At 40.9% G+C, this 17,730-nt stretch overlaps 1 protein-coding gene across 2 annotated transcripts in view; it reads left to right on the top strand.

The window, feature by feature from the left end:
* The window catches only part of LOC128706591 (terminal nucleotidyltransferase 4B-like), a 367,220-nt gene that overhangs the window by 145,653 nt on the left and 203,837 nt on the right, over positions 1 to 17,730 (top strand). For both annotated transcript variants that reach the window (XM_053801532.2, XM_070090751.1), the window contains exon 4: positions 9,626 to 9,862. In XM_053801532.2, coding sequence (XP_053657507.2) covers positions 9,626 to 9,862 — 237 coding nt within the window. The remainder of the gene's footprint in view (positions 1 to 9,625; positions 9,863 to 17,730) is intronic.

Below are 17,730 nucleotides of genomic sequence, written 5' to 3' on the forward strand. Positions count from 1 at the left end.
TAAGTGCTGGCGAGTAACGTTTAGACTGTTCTCTAGTTATTTGACTCATTCTATACTGTTTTTCATATTTGTGCTTTGTGTTAATGGATTTGATAATGCTGGGTGTTAGCCAGGGATTATTCAATCTCTCTGCTGTGATCTGTTTAGTTTTTTGGGGGCAGTGTTTGTTATAGAGGCTTTGGGCTTTTTTTAGAAAATTATTTATACATTCATTCATATCTGTATATGTTTCAAGCTCATTTTGCCAATCGATGTTATTCATAACTGCTATAAAGTTGTTAACTGCAGTCTCGTTATGTAGTCTGAAGGTTACTTTAGTGATGTCTTGTGGCAGTTTACCCAGATTAGTTATGAGAAAAGTTGGGTAGTGGTCTGTAGTGTTGCCTGTGATTATGCCTGATTTTAAAGGGGATATGGTGTTTGTCCAGATGTGGTCTATTAAGGAGATGCTTGTCTCCGTGATTCTTGTAGGTTTAGATATTGTTGGTAGCAACGGGCAGTTACTCATTGTGTTTGTGAATTCAGTTACTTGTGGGTCCTGGTCATGTAGTATGTTTATGTTGAAATCTCCTGTTACTTATAGGTGGTCTTTATTCATTTGTGCATCAGTAATCATATTTCCTAGTTTTTCACTAAAGTGGTAAATATTTGACTGTGGTACTCTGCATATGTTGATAATTGTGAGGAGGTTTTGCAGGCCTGCAGGTCTTTTGATTTAAATTTGGCTATGATGAATGGAAGACAGGGGGGAGGAGAGAGGGAAGAGAGGTTATTGTTTGGAAGGGGAATCCCCCTCCATAAGGCCTCAAGGTCACTTCAGGGGTCACTTCCCTAGCTTAAATATAGATGTACATGCAGAAGAGAATGCCAAATAAATGTAAAGCACTAATAAAATGTATAAGTGAACATTTAACATCACACTTACCTTTACTGAAGACTCTTGTTGGTGTATGGCAGAGGGAGGGGAGGTGAGTTTATTGTTGGAGAATATGACACTAATATGAACTCTACGGCTTATTTATCTATCACAGTTCAACTAATATGACATAAACAATATTAATAACATAGAAACATGGAATATACTCTAGAATGAATAAAATAAGTCATTATGTATGTCACAAGAGGTGTGGTGGTGGTGTTGGGTGTATAAGGGCCACTGAGAGCATAAGCCATCCATAATGGTGGTGAAAGCTGCAGCTGAGGTGGCGGTGTTTTCTGTAGCTCTATATAACTCCAACAACATTGGAGGAGTTAGTATAATTGCTGAATCACTGAAGAAGGCACCCTCTACCACCATCACAACCACTACCACCCTCTCCCACTATCACAACCACTACCACCCTCTACCACTATCACAAGTGCTACCACCATCACTACCACCCTCTACCACTATCACTACCACTCTCAACCACTATCACAACTGCTACCACCATCACTACCACTCTACCAGCATCACTGCCACCCTCTCCCACTATCACAACCACTACCACCCTCTACCACTACCACCCTCTACCACTATCACAAGTGCTACCACCATCACTACCACCCTCTACCACTATCACTACCACTCTCAACCACTATCACAACTGCTACCACCATCACTACCACTCTACCAGCATCACTGCCACCCTCTACCACTATCACAACTGCTACCACCCTCTACCACCATCACTACCACCTTCTACCACCACCACTACCACCCTCTACCACTATCACAACTGCTACCACCATCACTACCACCCTCTACCACTATCACAACTGCTACCACCCTCTACCACTATCACTACCACCCTCTACCACTATCACAAGTGCTACCACCATCACTACCACCCTCTACCACTATCACTACCACTCTCAACCACTATCACAACTGCTACCATCATCACTACCACTTTCTACCAGCATCACTGCCACCCTCTACCACTATCACAACTGCTACCACCATCACTACCACCTTCTACCACCACCACTACCACCCTCTACCATTATCACTACCACCCTCTACCACTATCACAAGTGCTACCACCATCACTACCACCCTCTACCACTATCACTACCACTCTCAACCACTATCACAACTGCTACCACCATCACTACCACTTTCTACCAGCATCACTGCCACCCTCTACCACTATCACAACTGCTACCACCATCACTACCACCCTCTACCACTATCACTACCACTCTCAACCACTATCACAACTGCTACCACCATCACTACCACTTTCTACCAGCATCACTGCCACCCTCTACCACTATCACAACTGCTACCACCCTCTACCACCATCACTACCACCTTCTACCATTACCACCCTCTACCACTATCACAACCACCCTCTACCACTATCACAACTGCTACCACCATCACTACCACCCTCTACCACTATCACAACTGCTACCACTCTACCACCACCACTTTTATATTTTTCTACAAACTTTTTCTTAAGTTATATGTGTTTCTCACATTCTTTACCAAAGGGTTGGCACTAGAAGCTTTCTTTGGAGCCATGGTGACTTACTTAGCAGTTGCAAGCACTAAAACAAATGTAATATTATGAAACGTATCGTATGAACTCGTGGGATCATCCTCACTCACTGAAAACAATGGCACACTGGCTGGGAATAGAGTGTGAGGTGGCTCGGGCCCATGTGTACGTGTCCCAGACGAACGACTATTTGCGAGTCCAACGACAATTCTCGAGTCAATGTTTGATGAAAAAAAGTTACGATTTCCGAAAAGTACGACTTTAAAGCCTTATGAAAAACGAGGGCCCACTTTACAGTGGACCCTTGGGTAACGGCGGCATTGGCTAATGCCAAAATCAGATAGCAGCACGTTTTTACATCAAAACATTGGCTCGGCTAATGCCCAAGAACTCGGTTAAGGACATTCATTCCAAACGTGTCCACGCAGCCTGAGCCCATGTAAAGCCAGTGTACCATTGTTTACAAGCGAGGGAGGATGATTCCATGAGTAAATGCGATATATTTTGTATTATTCCATTGTTTCTAGTGCTTGTAACTGCTAAATAAGCCACCATGGGCCCAAAGAAAGCTTCTAGTGCCAGCTCTGTGGTAAAGAAGGAAGGAAGCACAATAGAGTTAAAGAAAAAACTCATAGCAAAGTACCAAAGTGGAGGAGGAAGACAGAGGGAAGAATGTGTCTTCTGCAGTGATTCAGTGATTCTACGATACGTACGATACTAAAGCAACAGGTATCGATAAAGGCTATAGCTCCAGCCAGCGATAAAGTGTAGAATTAACAGTGTAGCAAGTAAGTTAAGCGAGTAAGCATTAGAAAAAGACAAGAAATTATCTCTCCAACGTTGTTGGATGTGTATCGGAACAGTGAACACATGCCAGCGTGCTACGTATCTTCCACCACCCTAAACCTCTGCCAGCATCTCCTCCATCAAACTAATTAAACTAACATCTCCAAGGTAAGTGTAAATATAAAAGTGTAAGTATAAAAGTAAATATAAGTGTAAATATAAAAGGACCCCAATGGAAATACCTAAGCCACTCTGACTTTTTTTGGGTAATCCTAGGTACTTTACACATATGCTACTATGTATGATAATCTTTGTACGTAACTGTATTTGTGTATGCCTGAATAAACTAACTTATTTATAAATTGAAATGTAAATATTTCTTATTTATAAATTAAAATGTAAATCTTTCTTCTTTCAACACACTGGCCGTATCCCATCAAGGCAGGGTGGCCCAAAAAGAAAAACGAAAGTCTCTTTAAATTTAGTAATTTATATGGGAGAAGTGGTTACTAGCCCCTTGCTCCCGGCATTTTAGTCGCCTCTTACAACACGCATGACTTACGGAGGAAGAATTCTGTTCCACTTCCCCATGGAGATAAGAGGAAATAAACAAGAACTAGAAAGAAAATAGAAGAATACCCAGAGGGGTGTGTATATATATATGCTTGTACATGTATGTGTAGTGTGACCTAAGTGCAAGTAGAAGTAGCAAGACATACCTGAAATCTTACATGTTTATGAGACAGACAAAAGACACCAGCAATCCTACCATCATGTAAAACAATTACAGGTTTTCGTTGTACACTCACTTGGCAGGACGGTAGTACCTCCCTGGGCGGTTGCTGTTTACCAACCTACTACCTATAAAATGTAAATATTTCTTATAAATTACATACATTGTTTAAGTGTGAATAGTGGTGGTGGGTTCTGCTGCTGCCTCCACCTCCACTATGTATGGCTTCTCTCGGTGGCCCTTATAAACGCAACAACGACATTCCACTACTTAATCCTCACATACATTATGACATATTTTATTCATTCTAGAGTATATATCATGTTTCTGTGTTATTAATATTGTTTATTATATCATATTAGATGAATTGTGATAGATAAATAAGCCGAAGGGATGATATTATTATTATTATTATTATTATAATCAAGGGGAAAGCGCTAAACCCGGAGGATTATACAGCACCTGGGGGGGGGGATGTGGAAGGCATTCAGGCTTAATTCGGGGAACTGGAGCACAGATCCAATTCCCTAAATCAAGAGCCCCTCGCCAACATCAAGGAACCTTCCTTGAGGGGGGGATGATATTAGCGTCATATTGAAGCATAATAAACTCGCCTTCCTCTTGCCTCCAACACCAACAAGAGTCAATAAAGGTAAGTGTGATGTTAAATGTTCATTTATCCATTTTATTAGTGCTTTATATTTATTTTTCATTGTTTTCTGTATGTTTATTTATATTAATTTAAAAAAAAAATTTTGTTTTTTTTTGTTAATACTTTTGGCTGTCTGAAATGATTAACCCTTTCAGGGTCTGTCCCATAGATCTACGGCTTCACGTTGAGTGTCCAAACCGTAGATCTACTCCAAAATTCTAGCGCTGTCAAATTTAGCGCGAAAACGCTCATAGGCCTACATGTGAGAGAACGGGTCTGCGTGGTGGGTGTGCGCCATAAGCAAAAAATCTAGGCGCCCGCATAGCATTGTGGGAACGCTGGCTCAGTTACCCTGTTCACCATGCCTCATTGCAAGGCAGCTCTCACTCCAAGGAAAATTCGGACTCTCCTGTTCCTATCTGATAGTTCTGACAGTGATGGAAGTGGAAATGAAGATGAATTCTTTGGCTTTGATCAGTTAGTGACCGAAAGGAATGACCAGGATATCAATAATAGTGCAGTAAACCCTGACAATCCTCAACCTTCTACCTCTGGTGTGGGCACTCGTCAGTCATGGTCGGTTGTACCTCAACGCAAGAGAAAACTATTATTTTTGCGTGGCCAGGCCTCTGACTTCAGTAATGATGATGATAGTGACGTGGATTGTGATTTTATTGCTCTTGACGATCATTCGAGTAGTGATAGTGAGGAATCATATTCACCAGTGAAGCATCGGTATGTACGCCGCCGCATGCGCTCGGGTAGTGTACTCTATGCCGTGCCCAGGGGATGGAGTACATCCCGGAGTACATCCTGTGGCCCTACACCAAGTATAGATAGTGATAGTGAGGATGATGTGGCTACACTTGGCATGGATAGACCACAGGCATCACTAGATGGTGGTAGTGGTGATGGTAGTGCCACAGCCATGTGTGACTCACCAGCCCAGGCTGGGACCCACGCTGCTGACTCTGCAGTTCAAGGACAAAGCAGTGTGTCAGCCACCAGCCCACCACAACCACAACTACCCGCACAACCAGCCTATGATGTCCAGTATCCACCAGCAAACCGTATCTGGGATTGGCAGCAAAATCCCAATTTTGTTCCCAAGCTCCACCACTCTGATGACTCTCAAAGTGGAATTCTACCAACTTGTCCCCTTGGAAACACTGCAAATGAACTGGAATTCTTTGAACTATTCTTTGACCAGCCATTGATGGAAACTATTGTCAGGGAAAATAATAAGTATTTTGAGTACACCATGGCAAATACGATCATATCACCACAGTCAAGACTACACAGGTGGAAAGAGACGACTGTTGCAGAAATGTATTTGCTTTTTGCAACAATATGAGCATAATATAAAAGCATACTGGTCCACAGATCGGCTAATTTCTACCCTGGTCTTCAGTGAAATCATCCCAGTGAACAGGTTTATCTTACTGTTACGTATGTTGCACTTCTCTGACAAAACCAGGCCTGACAGAAGTGACAGGTTATACAAGATTAGAAATGTTTTTATGTATCTCAAACAAAAGTTCAGCATGTACTTTTATCCATTCAAGAATCTTGTAATTGATGAGTCTTTGATTTTGTTCAAAGGTATGCTGTCATTCAAGCAGTACAGTGGACCCTCGACATTCGATACTAATCCGTTCCTGAGAGCTATCGAATGTCGAAAATATCGAAAGTAGAATTAATTTTCCCCATAAGAAATAATGGAAATCAAATTAATCCGTGCAAGACACTCAAAAGTATGGAAAAAAAATTTTTACCACATGAAATATTAAGTTTAATGCAATAGAATAATTAAAACAACAACACTAACAATAGATTAATAACAATAGAATAATTGGCACTTACCTTTAATGAAGATCTGGTGATGATTGATAATGGGATGGGAGGAGGGGAGAGTGTAGATGGTGTTAGTGTTTAGAAGGGGAGTCCCCTTCCATTAGGACTTGAACTGGGAGCCTCACCATGCCTTACCACGCCTTACCACACTGTGTATGCCACTACGATTCTTAAATCTTTCAAACCAACCATTGCTGGCCTTAAATTCACTCACATCACTACTAGTTGCAGGCAATTTCTTTACCAAATCATCATGCACTCCGACACACGCACTCCACTTTCGTACTTTGCAATTATCTCTCTTATCATTTCAATAGTCATTAGCACCTTTTTTCTCAAAGGGTTGGCACTAGACGCTTTCTTGGGGGCCCATGGTTACTTACTTTGCAGAAACAAGCACCAAAAACAGTGATAATATGGATAATATGGAATGCACCGAATGTATCCTTAGATGCGCGCACACTGGCTGGCTTGTAAACACTGGCACACATGGGGCAGTTCAGGCCACATGTGGACACGTCTCGTACGAATCGTATCGAATGTCAGGTTTTCCATCGAATGTTGAGGCAAAATTTTTGCGTTAAAATGCATCGAATGTCGGATTTATCGAATGTCGGATTTATCGAATGTCGATGCCATCAAATGTCGGGGGTCCACTGTATATACCGAGCAAGAGGAAACGCTTTGGTATAAAACTGTTTGTACTCTGTGACTGTGACAGTGGGCTGGTATTGGATATTGTTGTATACACAGGAAGTAAAACATTGAAAGATACCAAGATGTTATTGGGTATCTCAGGTGACATAGTGAGAAGCATGATGGCACTTTATCTTGGTAAGGGGCATACATTATATACCGATAACTGGTACACAAGCCCATTACTCAGTGATTTTTTGCGAATGAACAAGACAGATGTGTGTGGCATAGTGCGTTCTAATCATAAACAAATGCCCAGGCTCAACGCAGGTGCTCGTGGTGATGACGTTCAGGTGTTTACTGCCAATGAGATCATGGCATTACGGTGGCATGACAAACGAGATGTCACATTGTTGACAACCATTCACCATAATGAAATGCAAGACAGTGGCAAAGTTGATCGAGTGACTAATGAACATATCCGAAAACCAGTGACAGTGATTGATTATGCACAAAACATGCGCTTGGTTGACAAATGTGACATGCAGATTGACTTTGTTGATTGTGTTCGTAAGAGTTACAAGTGGTACATGAAACTTTTCTTCCATTTCATAGACATTTCAATGCTCAATGCATATAATATGTACCAAATGAAGACTGGCAACAGACCACCGTATGGTGAATTTTGTTTGTCTGTTGTCAGACAACTCATAATGAAGTACCAGGTAACAACACCTGCTATACAACACGGTCCTCTAATTCCTCAGGATATACCCAAGCGTTTGAGGAGGGAAGGTGACCATTTCATAATACAGTTTCCTTCAACTCAGAAGAAATTTGCTCAAAAGAGATGCATCGTCTGTGCACAAACAAAACGACAGCAACAAAGACGCAAAGACACTCAGTTTATGTGTGAGGAATGTAAGGTGCCTCTGTGCATGGTGCCTTGTTTCAAGGAGTTCCACAAGCTCCAGCAGTTCTAAAACCATGTCCAGTGATTGTAAATATGTAAATATATGATAGAACATTAGTATTATACAATATTTGTGCATGTTTATTGTAATAAACAACAGTGGTAAACAATAATATGATAATAACTTTAGTGCAGTTATTGTGTTCAATACAGTGAGTTTATATACATTATATACAGTATTGGTCTCTCAGGCCCCAAATGTTAGTAGGAAAAGAAAAAAATTAGAAAAGAAAAGAAAAAAACTACAAAAAACGGTAAATAAAGTAATGTGCGTATGTGGAAATCGTCGCTGTTGCCACCAACACGTCATTTGGGGTCAACTTCTTTGCACTGTATCTCGGTAAGTACTGATCAGAATTTTTTTTTTGTCTTATTACCTTCACAAAAATATACTCTTTAATTCTGTAAGAAAAAATAATTTTTTTTTTTTTTTTCAAAATTTCTTGGACACTGGAGCACCACTTTCAGATTTTGGCCTTGGGCCCTGAAGGGGTTAATTGGATTTCCATTATTTCTTATGGGGAAAATTAATTCGGCTAAGGGCAAAATCGGTTAAAGGCAAGCTCTCTGGAATGGATTAATGCCGTTACCCTAGGGTTCACTGTATTAGTCAGAGGGCTGTAGAGGGGTTGTTGAGGTGGTTTGGTTATTTAGAGAGAATGGATCAAAGTAGAATAACATGGAGAGCACATAAATCTGTAGAGGAAGGAGGGCGGGGTAGGGGTCGTCCTCGAAAAGGTTGGAGGGAGGGGGTAAAGGAGGTTTTGTCGGCGAGGAGCTTGGACTTCCAGCAAGCGTGCATGAGCGTGTTAGATAGGAGTGAGTGGAGACGAATGGTTTTTGGGACCTGACAAGCTGTTGGAGTGTGAGTAGGGTAATATTTAGTGAAGGGATTCCGGGAAACCAGTTATTTTTATATAGTCGGACTTGAGTACTGGAAATGGGAAGTACAATGCCTGCACTTTAAAGGAGGGGTTTGGGATATTGGCAGTTTGGAGGGATGTGTTATATATCTTTATATATGCTTCTACACTGTTGTGTCTGGGCACCTCTGCAAAAATAGTGATTATGTATGAGTGAAGTGAAAGTGTTGAATGATGATGAAAGTGTTTTCTTTTTGGGTATTTTCTTTCTTTTTGGGTCACCCTGCCTCAGTGGGAGATGGCCGACTTATTGAAAGAAAAAAATATGTACAAACTTGATGACAATGATGCTGTAAGCTGTTTTATTTGTTATTAATATTACATGCAATATGCATTCAACTCACTTGTTTTTGTTACTCGTGTTTTTCATTTAGGGGTGACATTTTCTAAAAAGATATTGAAATGAAAGGTCATTTCTTTGCTTTTAGGCAAAAGTTCATCTGATTAAGGTACAGGAATATTACGTTGTAAAAAAGTTATAGCCCTAATGCTCATATAGCTGAAGGGAGGCCATAGGATGTAACTGTTGATATAAATAGAAAAATTAATAAAACTAATTTGGCTAATTTTTGTGCTTAACAGGTGCCAATTGTGAAATTAACGGACAGTGAAACGGATGTTAAGGTAGATATTTCTTTCAATATGAGCAGTGGTGTGAATTCTGCACGTCTCATCAAAGAATTTAAACACCGCTTCCCTGCCCTGCCCAAGCTAGTCATGGTGCTCAAGCAGTTTCTTCTCCAGAGGGACTTGAACGAGGTTTTCACAGGCGGAATATCCTCGTACTCTCTCATCCTTATGACGGTTAGCTTTTTACAGGTGGGTAACCATGTGGCTGTCACCTTATACATTATGCAGTAGTTTTCTCTGTTTTAACCAGAATACTTAACCCTTAAACTGTGGGAGATTTGCATGATATGGGTCTCATGGGCCACAAAAGTTATTGGAAAATGTAAAAATTAGAAACCCACAGAAAAAAAAAAAAGGCCCTCCCTCTACCCCCCCCCCCCCCCCCCCCCAAAAAAAAAAAAAAAAAAAAAACGATGTGGAGCATATGGATGTTGCCAATGTTGCTTTCAGTGGGTCATCTGCTTTCATATTGTTCCTTCTTATCTTGATAAGTGCTGATGGGAAATTTTATTTTGTTTCATTATCACTACAAAAATGTAATCTTTTATTTATTAAGATTTTTTTTTAAATGCCATGAGCACTTTTAATTTTGGGGCTTCCAAAAGTGAATGGGTTAAAACAGGACTCAAGGTAGGTGAAATTGCTGTTGTAAATTGTGCCCAAATCGCCAATTTTGTGCCTGCATAATTCTGTAAGTTTTCCATCAAATTTTGCATTTTTGGTGTCATTACTTTCATGAAAGGGTTCTCTACCATTTCAGAAGAAAACTAATTCTCTCTTTAAATTCCCATCATTGTCAGCAGTTTTAATTTTGGGGGTCCTGACAGTGAAGGTTTTAATGAAAAGAGGGAAGGTTGCTTTAGTAGCTAGAATGCCTACAGTGTTTGTTTTGGGCTCTGTTTTTAAACTGGGTAGTTCTGATGTTTGAATGGGCAATTTGTGGCAGTCAGTAGCTAGCAAGGAAGGCATACTATTGAAGTAGCCAGGATTTCAGTACTACTAGAATTGGCCTAAAATAGGCCTCACAGTAGGTGAAATTGCTGTTGTACAGAGTGCTCCCTGACCATTAACTTTGTGCCTGTTTAACCCTTTGAGGGTCCAAGCTGTAGATCTGTGCCTTGTCCACAGGGTCCAAGCTGTAGTTCTACGCCATGAGCTCAGCTTACTCAGATAAGCTGTGAGTGGTAAATTTGGGTCTAGATATGAGAGAATGGGTCTGTGGTAAGTGTGCACCATGTAAAACAAATCCTGCAGCATGCAGTGCATAATGAGAAAAAAACTGCAACTAGGTTTTTAGATTAACCCTTAACCCTTTGACTGTCGCGGCCATATATATACGTTTGCGAGGTACCGTGTTTGACGTATATATACTCATAAATTCTAGCAGCTTCAAATCAGGCAGGAGAAAGCTAGTAGGCCCACATGTGAGAGAATGGGTCTGTGTGGTCAGTGTGCACCACATAAAAAAAATCCTGGAGCACGCAGTGCATAATGAGAAAAAAAAAACTCCGACCGTTTTTTTTAATTAAAATGCCGACTTTGTGGTCTATTTTCGTATAGTATTTGTGGTTGTATTCTCGTTTTCTTGGTCTCATTTGATAGAATGGAAACTATATTATAGAAATGGAGGTGATTTTGATTAATTTTACTATAAAAAGTACCTGGAAATGGAGCACAAAGTACAGGAAATGTTTGATTTTTGCCGATGTTCAAAAGTGAACAAATGATGTCATTGTCCAATAAATGTCCAAATAGCCATTCTAATACGCAGTCATGAATGGGTTGATGTAATTTTTACAATTATTACAGTATTGCAGTAGTCTGCATAACAGTAAATCTTCTATTTTTTGTTTGAATAAAATTTCAAAATAAAAAAGCAAGAGTAATATCACAGGGACCTGGAGACATGACTGATGAACAAAGAAAATGTTATTTTAGAGCCAGGAATGTCTGCATTGTTCATTCTGGACCTTATTTTGAAATTGTCGTATTTTTTAATTTTCGTGAAATTGGCCAAATTGCAAATTTCTGACCATGTTATTGGGTAGTTGAAATCGGTAAATGGGCAGTTTCTTGTACTCAATCGATAGAAAAAATAGAGTTCTGAAGAAATAGTTATGAGTTTGGTTGACTGGAATAACGGAATTAGCCGAAAATAGGGCTCAAAGTGGGCGAAATTGCCGATTTTTAAATATCGCCGAAGTCGCTAACTTCGCGAGAACGTAATTCCGTCAGTTTTCCATCAAATTTTGTTTTTTTGGTGTCTTTACAATCGGGAAAAGATTCTCTATCATTTCATAAGAAAAAATAATTTTTTTTTTTTTCGAATATTTTGCAACACCAGAAGCAACTTCAGGATTTGGCCCTTCGACAGTCAAAGGGTTAAGCTGTCCAAACGTAGATCTTTGTTCACTCATGTGGCACTCTGAATATAGTGGACCCCCGCATAACGATATTAATCCGTTCCTGAGAGCTCATTGTTATGCGAAATTATCGTTATGCGAATGAATTTTCCCTATAAGAAATAATGGAAATCAAATTAATCCGTGCAAGACACCCCAAAGTATGAAAAAAAAATTTTTTACCACATGAAATATTAATTTTAATACACACAAGCTGAAAAAGACATGCACAGTTACATGACACCTACCTTTATTGAAGATCTGGTGATGATTGATGGGATGGGAGGAGGAGAGTGTCTTAGTGTTTAGAAGGGGAATCCCCTTCCATTAAGACTTGGTGTCAAGTCCTTCTCTGGGGTTACTTCCCTTCTTCTTTTAATGCCACTAGGACCAGCTTCAGAGTCACTGGACTTCTGTCACACAACATGTCTGTCCATAGAGGCCTGTACCTCCCGTTCCTTTATAACTTTCCTAAAGTGGTTCACAACATTGTCAGTGTAATAGTCACCAGCACGGCTTGCAATAGCTGTGTTAGGGTGATTGTCATCAAAAAAGGTTTGCACTTTAAGCCACATTCCACACATTTCCTTAATCTTTGAAATAGGCAACTTCTTCAATTTCTCTCTCCCCTCCTCCGAAGCAGTTTCCTCAGGTCTGGCCTCTTTCTGTTGAAGTTGATCTAGCAGCTCATCAGTGGTTAGTTCTTCATTGTCCTCCTCCACCAACTCTTCCACATCATCCCCACTAACCTCCAACCCCAAGGACTTTCCCAATGCCACAATGGATTCCTCAACTGGCATAGGATTCCCAGGGTTAGCCTCAAACCCTTCAAAATCCCTTTGGTCTACACATTCTGGCCACAGTTTCTTCCAAGCAGAGTTCAAGGTCCTCTTAGTCACTCCCTCCCAAGCCTTACCTATAAGGTTTACACAATTGAGGATATTAAAGTGCTCTCTCCAAAACTCTCTTAGAGTCAATTGAGTTTCTGAGGTCACTGCAAAGCACTTTTCAAACAGAGCTTTTGTGTACAGTTTTTTGAAGTTTGCAATAACCTGCTGGTCCATGGGCTGCAGGAGAGGAGTGGTATTAGGAGGCAAAAACTTCACCTTAATGAAGCTCATGTCCCCATAAAGTCGCTCTGCCACGTCTGTAGGATGACCAGGGGCATTGTCTAACACCAGGAGGCACTTAAGGTCTAATTTCTTTTCAGTTAGGTAATTTTTCACATTGGGGGCAAATGCTTGGTGTAACCAGTCATAGAAAAAGTCCCTAGTGACCCATGCCTTACTGTTTGCCCTCCACAGCACACACAAATTAGCCTTGAGGATATTCTTTTGCCTGAACGCTCTGGGAGTTTCTGAGTGATACACTAATAAAGGCTTCACTTTGCAATCACCACTAGCATTGGAACACATCAACAGAGTAAGTCTGTCTTTCATAGGCTTATGTCCTGGGAGTGCCTTTTCTTCCTGAGTAATGTAGGTCCTGCTTGGCATTTTCTTCCAAAACAGGCCTGTTTCATCACAATTAAACACTTGTTCAGGTTTCAGTCCTTCACTGCCTCTGTACTCCTTGAATTCCTGCACATATTTTTCAGCTGCTTTGTGGTCCGAACTGGCAGCCTCACCATGCCTTATCACACTATGTATGCCACTACGCTTCTTAAATCTCTCAAACCAACCTTTGCTGGCCTTAAATTAACTCACATCATCACTAGTTGCAGGCATTTTTTTAATTAAATCCTCATTCAACTTCCTAGCCTTTTCACTTATAATCACTTGAGAGATGCTATCTCCTGCTATCTGTTTTTCATTTATCCACACCAATAAGAGTCTCTCAACATCTTCCATCACTTGCGATCTCTGTTTCGAAAACACAGTTGAACCTTTGGCAAGAACAGCTTCCTTGATTGCCGTTTTCTTGGACACAATAGTAGCGATGGTTGATTGGGGTTTACTATACAACCTGGCCAGCTCAGAGACACGCACTCCGCTTTCATACTTAGCAATGATCTCTTTCTTCATCTCTATAGTAATTCTCACCCTTATTCCTGTAGGGTTGGCACTAGAAGCTTTCTTGGGGCCCATGGTCGCTTATTTTGCAGATAAAATCACCAAAAACACTGTAATAATACGAAATGTTCCAATTGTATGCTTGGATGTTACCACAGAGGCTGGCTGGTAAACAATGCCACCGGCGGAACATGTGAGGCTGGCTCAGGCCGCACATTAGACGCGTCTTGGACGAATAGCGTTGAGCGGGTTTTTTAGCAGTATGCGAGGCAAAATCTTAGCGATAAAATGTATCGGTATGCGGATTTAACGTTATGTGATGCCAACGGTATGCGGGGGTCCACTGTATTTTGAAAAATAAAAAATTTTTTGTTTTTTTTTTCTTTTAAAATGAAGAGCACATTTTTCTACATGTTATAGGATTAAAAAAAAATTTTAGGGTCAGTACTTACCGAGATATAAGACCGTGAAGTTGGTTCTGGATGCTCACCTGTTGGCAACATCGACTCCTGCTGCTTGCAGAAGTGTTGCTGATATACCTTTTTTCCTGTTTTTATTTTAATTTATATATTTTTTATGTTCTGATAATTACAATTTATAATAGTTCTTGTAATTTCATAGCCAGTCTTTGTTCTGACACTAATATTAAGTACTGAAGTAGTGCTCAAATAGTCACAATCACATTGACAGGTGAACATTTACACCTGCTTGGGTTATTTACTAATGTCTAGAAATATATACAAAGTATTTATAGGTCCCAGCAATGTTTTAGATACCCTGGCATATACCTTGAAGCATGTTATGAAAGGCATCCCTATACTGTTGACAGCCTAGTGACATTTGATAAATGCCCACTGCTCCAGCTAACCCTCACTGTATTTGTTATCACTGTTACACACAAACATGTCTTGTCTCTTTGTCTGTCTATCTCTCTGTCTGCCTGCCAGCCTGCCTGTCTGTCTCTGCTTATCTGTCTTTCTGTCTGCCTGGAGTATATGTACTGTATATCACACTCCTTGAAGAATCGTGTTATGACATCTGTTATCAGTTCGGTGACATTTGATAAAGGGGTGCTCGGGGGAACCCTGGCTTTATTTGTTTTCACTGATATACACAAACATGTTTCTGTCTGTCTGTCTATCTTTGCTTGGAATTTTTGGATTATCCTAGGTAATTTGCACTATGTATAATAACTGTACTTACGTGTACATGTGAGACAGAGATATAGACAGAGACAGCCAGGCCAGCCTGCCAAATACATATGAACATGAGAAAGAAGGAACACTGCAGCAGGCCTACTGGCCCATGAAAGGCAGGTACATGTCACCTCCCACCCCCTGACTTAGATCAATGACCCACCTAGTCAGGTAACATCCATTGAAGGAAGGAGCATGACATCAGACCTAGTAGCACAAGCTAGTCAGTTCCAACTCACACCCACCCACACTCACTCATGTATTTATCTAACCTATTTTTACTTTCCTCTTAAAATAGGAGTGTTAATGCAACATGGCATCAGTGAATCCCTGGTGTTTGCCACGCTATTTGCTCTAGCTGGCACTCAGTTGAACCGGTGCTCCCACAAGGCACCTAAGTGCTCCCAGATTTTTTAATAGTACACACACTGAGTGCACAGACCCATTTTTCATGTCTAGGCGACTCAAGCTTATTGTGCCAAAATTGAAGGAATGAAAAATAAAAAGGTGATCTACGTTTGGAGCGCTACGCGTGCAAACATAGATCTATGTTTGGACAATTTAAGGGTTAAAACACCAAGTTTGCAGTGTATTTTCATACGGTTTTTACAGTTGTATTCGCAGTTTCTTAGTCTCATTTGATAGAATGGAAAATATATTACAGAAATAGAGATGATTTTGATTGGTTTTAGTATCGAAAATAGCTTGAAATCGAGTTCAAAGTAGCAAAAATGTTCAATTTTTGTTGATGTTCAAGAGTAAAGCAATGACAGTCATGCTTCCAGTATACATCAACTGGTGGGTCTGATGTGCGTTCACGAATGTGTCTGGAAACATAACTAATAAACAGAGGAAATGTTATTTTAGTGCCAGGAATGCCTACATTGTTTATTCTGGACCCTATTTTGAAATTGGAATACAGTGGACCCCCACATAGCGACCTTAATCCGTGCAAGAGGGCTGGCTGTTATGCGAAATGTTCGGTATGCGAATGAATTTTCCCCATAAGAAATAATGGAAATCAAATTAATCCGTGCAAGACACCCAAAAGTATGAAAAAAAAATTTTTACCACATGAAATATACATTTTCCTACACACAAAGAGAAGGATACATGCACAATATATATTGTGCATGTACTACTCTACTAAATGAAGAATAAATGACACTTACCTTTATTGAAGATGCAGCAATGACTGATGAGACACTGTGTCCTGGGAGTGCCTTTTCCTCCTGAGTACTGTAGGTCCTGTTTGGTATTTTCTTCCAGAACAGGCCTTATCACACTGTGTATGTCACTACGATTCTTAAATCTCTCAAACCAACCTTTGCTGGCTCTAAATTCACCAATATGAGCACTAGTTCCAGGCATTTTCCCTGTTCACCTGGGTGTTAGTCGACTGGTGTGGGTTGCATCCTGGGAGACAAGATTAAGGACCCCAATGGAAATAAGTTAGACAGTCTTCGATGACACTGACTTTTTTGGGCTATCCTGGGTGGCAAATCCTCTGGGGTTAATTGTTTCTTGGTATTCTCAATAAGCCACACCAACAACGGTGCTACAGCAGCAACAGCAGCTGACGGTGGTACAGCAGCAACAGACGATGCTACAGCAGCAGCAGACGATGCTACAGCAGCAACAGACGATGCTACAGCAGCAACAGACGATGCTACAGCAGCAGCAGACGATGCTACAGCAGCAGCAGACGATGCTACAGCAGCAGCAGACGATGCTACAGCAGCAGCAGACGGTACTACAGCAGCAGGAGCAGCTGACGGTGGTACAGCAGCAGCAGCTGACAGTGCAGCAGCAGCTGACAGTGCAGCAGCAGCTGACGGTGGTACAGCAGCAGCAGCAGCTGTACCACCAATAGTAGCGATGGTTGATTGGGGTTTATTATACAACCTGGCCAGCTTGGAGACACGCACTCCACTTTCATACTTATCAATGATCTTTTTCTTCATCTCCATAGTAATTCTCACCCTTATTGCTGTAGGGTTGGCACTAGAAGCTTTCTTGGGGCCCATGGTCACTTATTTTCCAGAAAAAAATCACCAAAAACACTGTAATAATACGAAATGTTCCGATTGTATGCTTGGATGTTACCGTGGAGGCTGGCTGGTAAACAGTGCCACCGGCGGAACATGTGAGCGTGGCTCAGGCCGCACATTGGACGCGTCTCGGACGAAGGGCGCTGAGCGGGTTTTTGGGCGGTATGCGAGGCAAAATTTTAGCGATCAAAGCGTCCGGTATGCGGATTGTCCGTTATGCAAGGCGTCCGGTATGCGGGGGTCCACTGTATTTTGAACTTTTTGTGAAATTGCCCAAATTACCAATTTCTGATCACTTTATTGGGTAGTTGAAATAGTTGATTAGGCAGTTTCTTGTGTTCATTCGATAAAATAGAAGTAATACTAGTGAAATAGATAAGAATTTGGTCAACTGGA

Source organism: Cherax quadricarinatus, chromosome 3 (assembly GCF_038502225.1).
Source record: "Cherax quadricarinatus isolate ZL_2023a chromosome 3, ASM3850222v1, whole genome shotgun sequence".
Lineage (NCBI taxonomy): Eukaryota > Metazoa > Arthropoda > Malacostraca > Decapoda > Parastacidae > Cherax > Cherax quadricarinatus.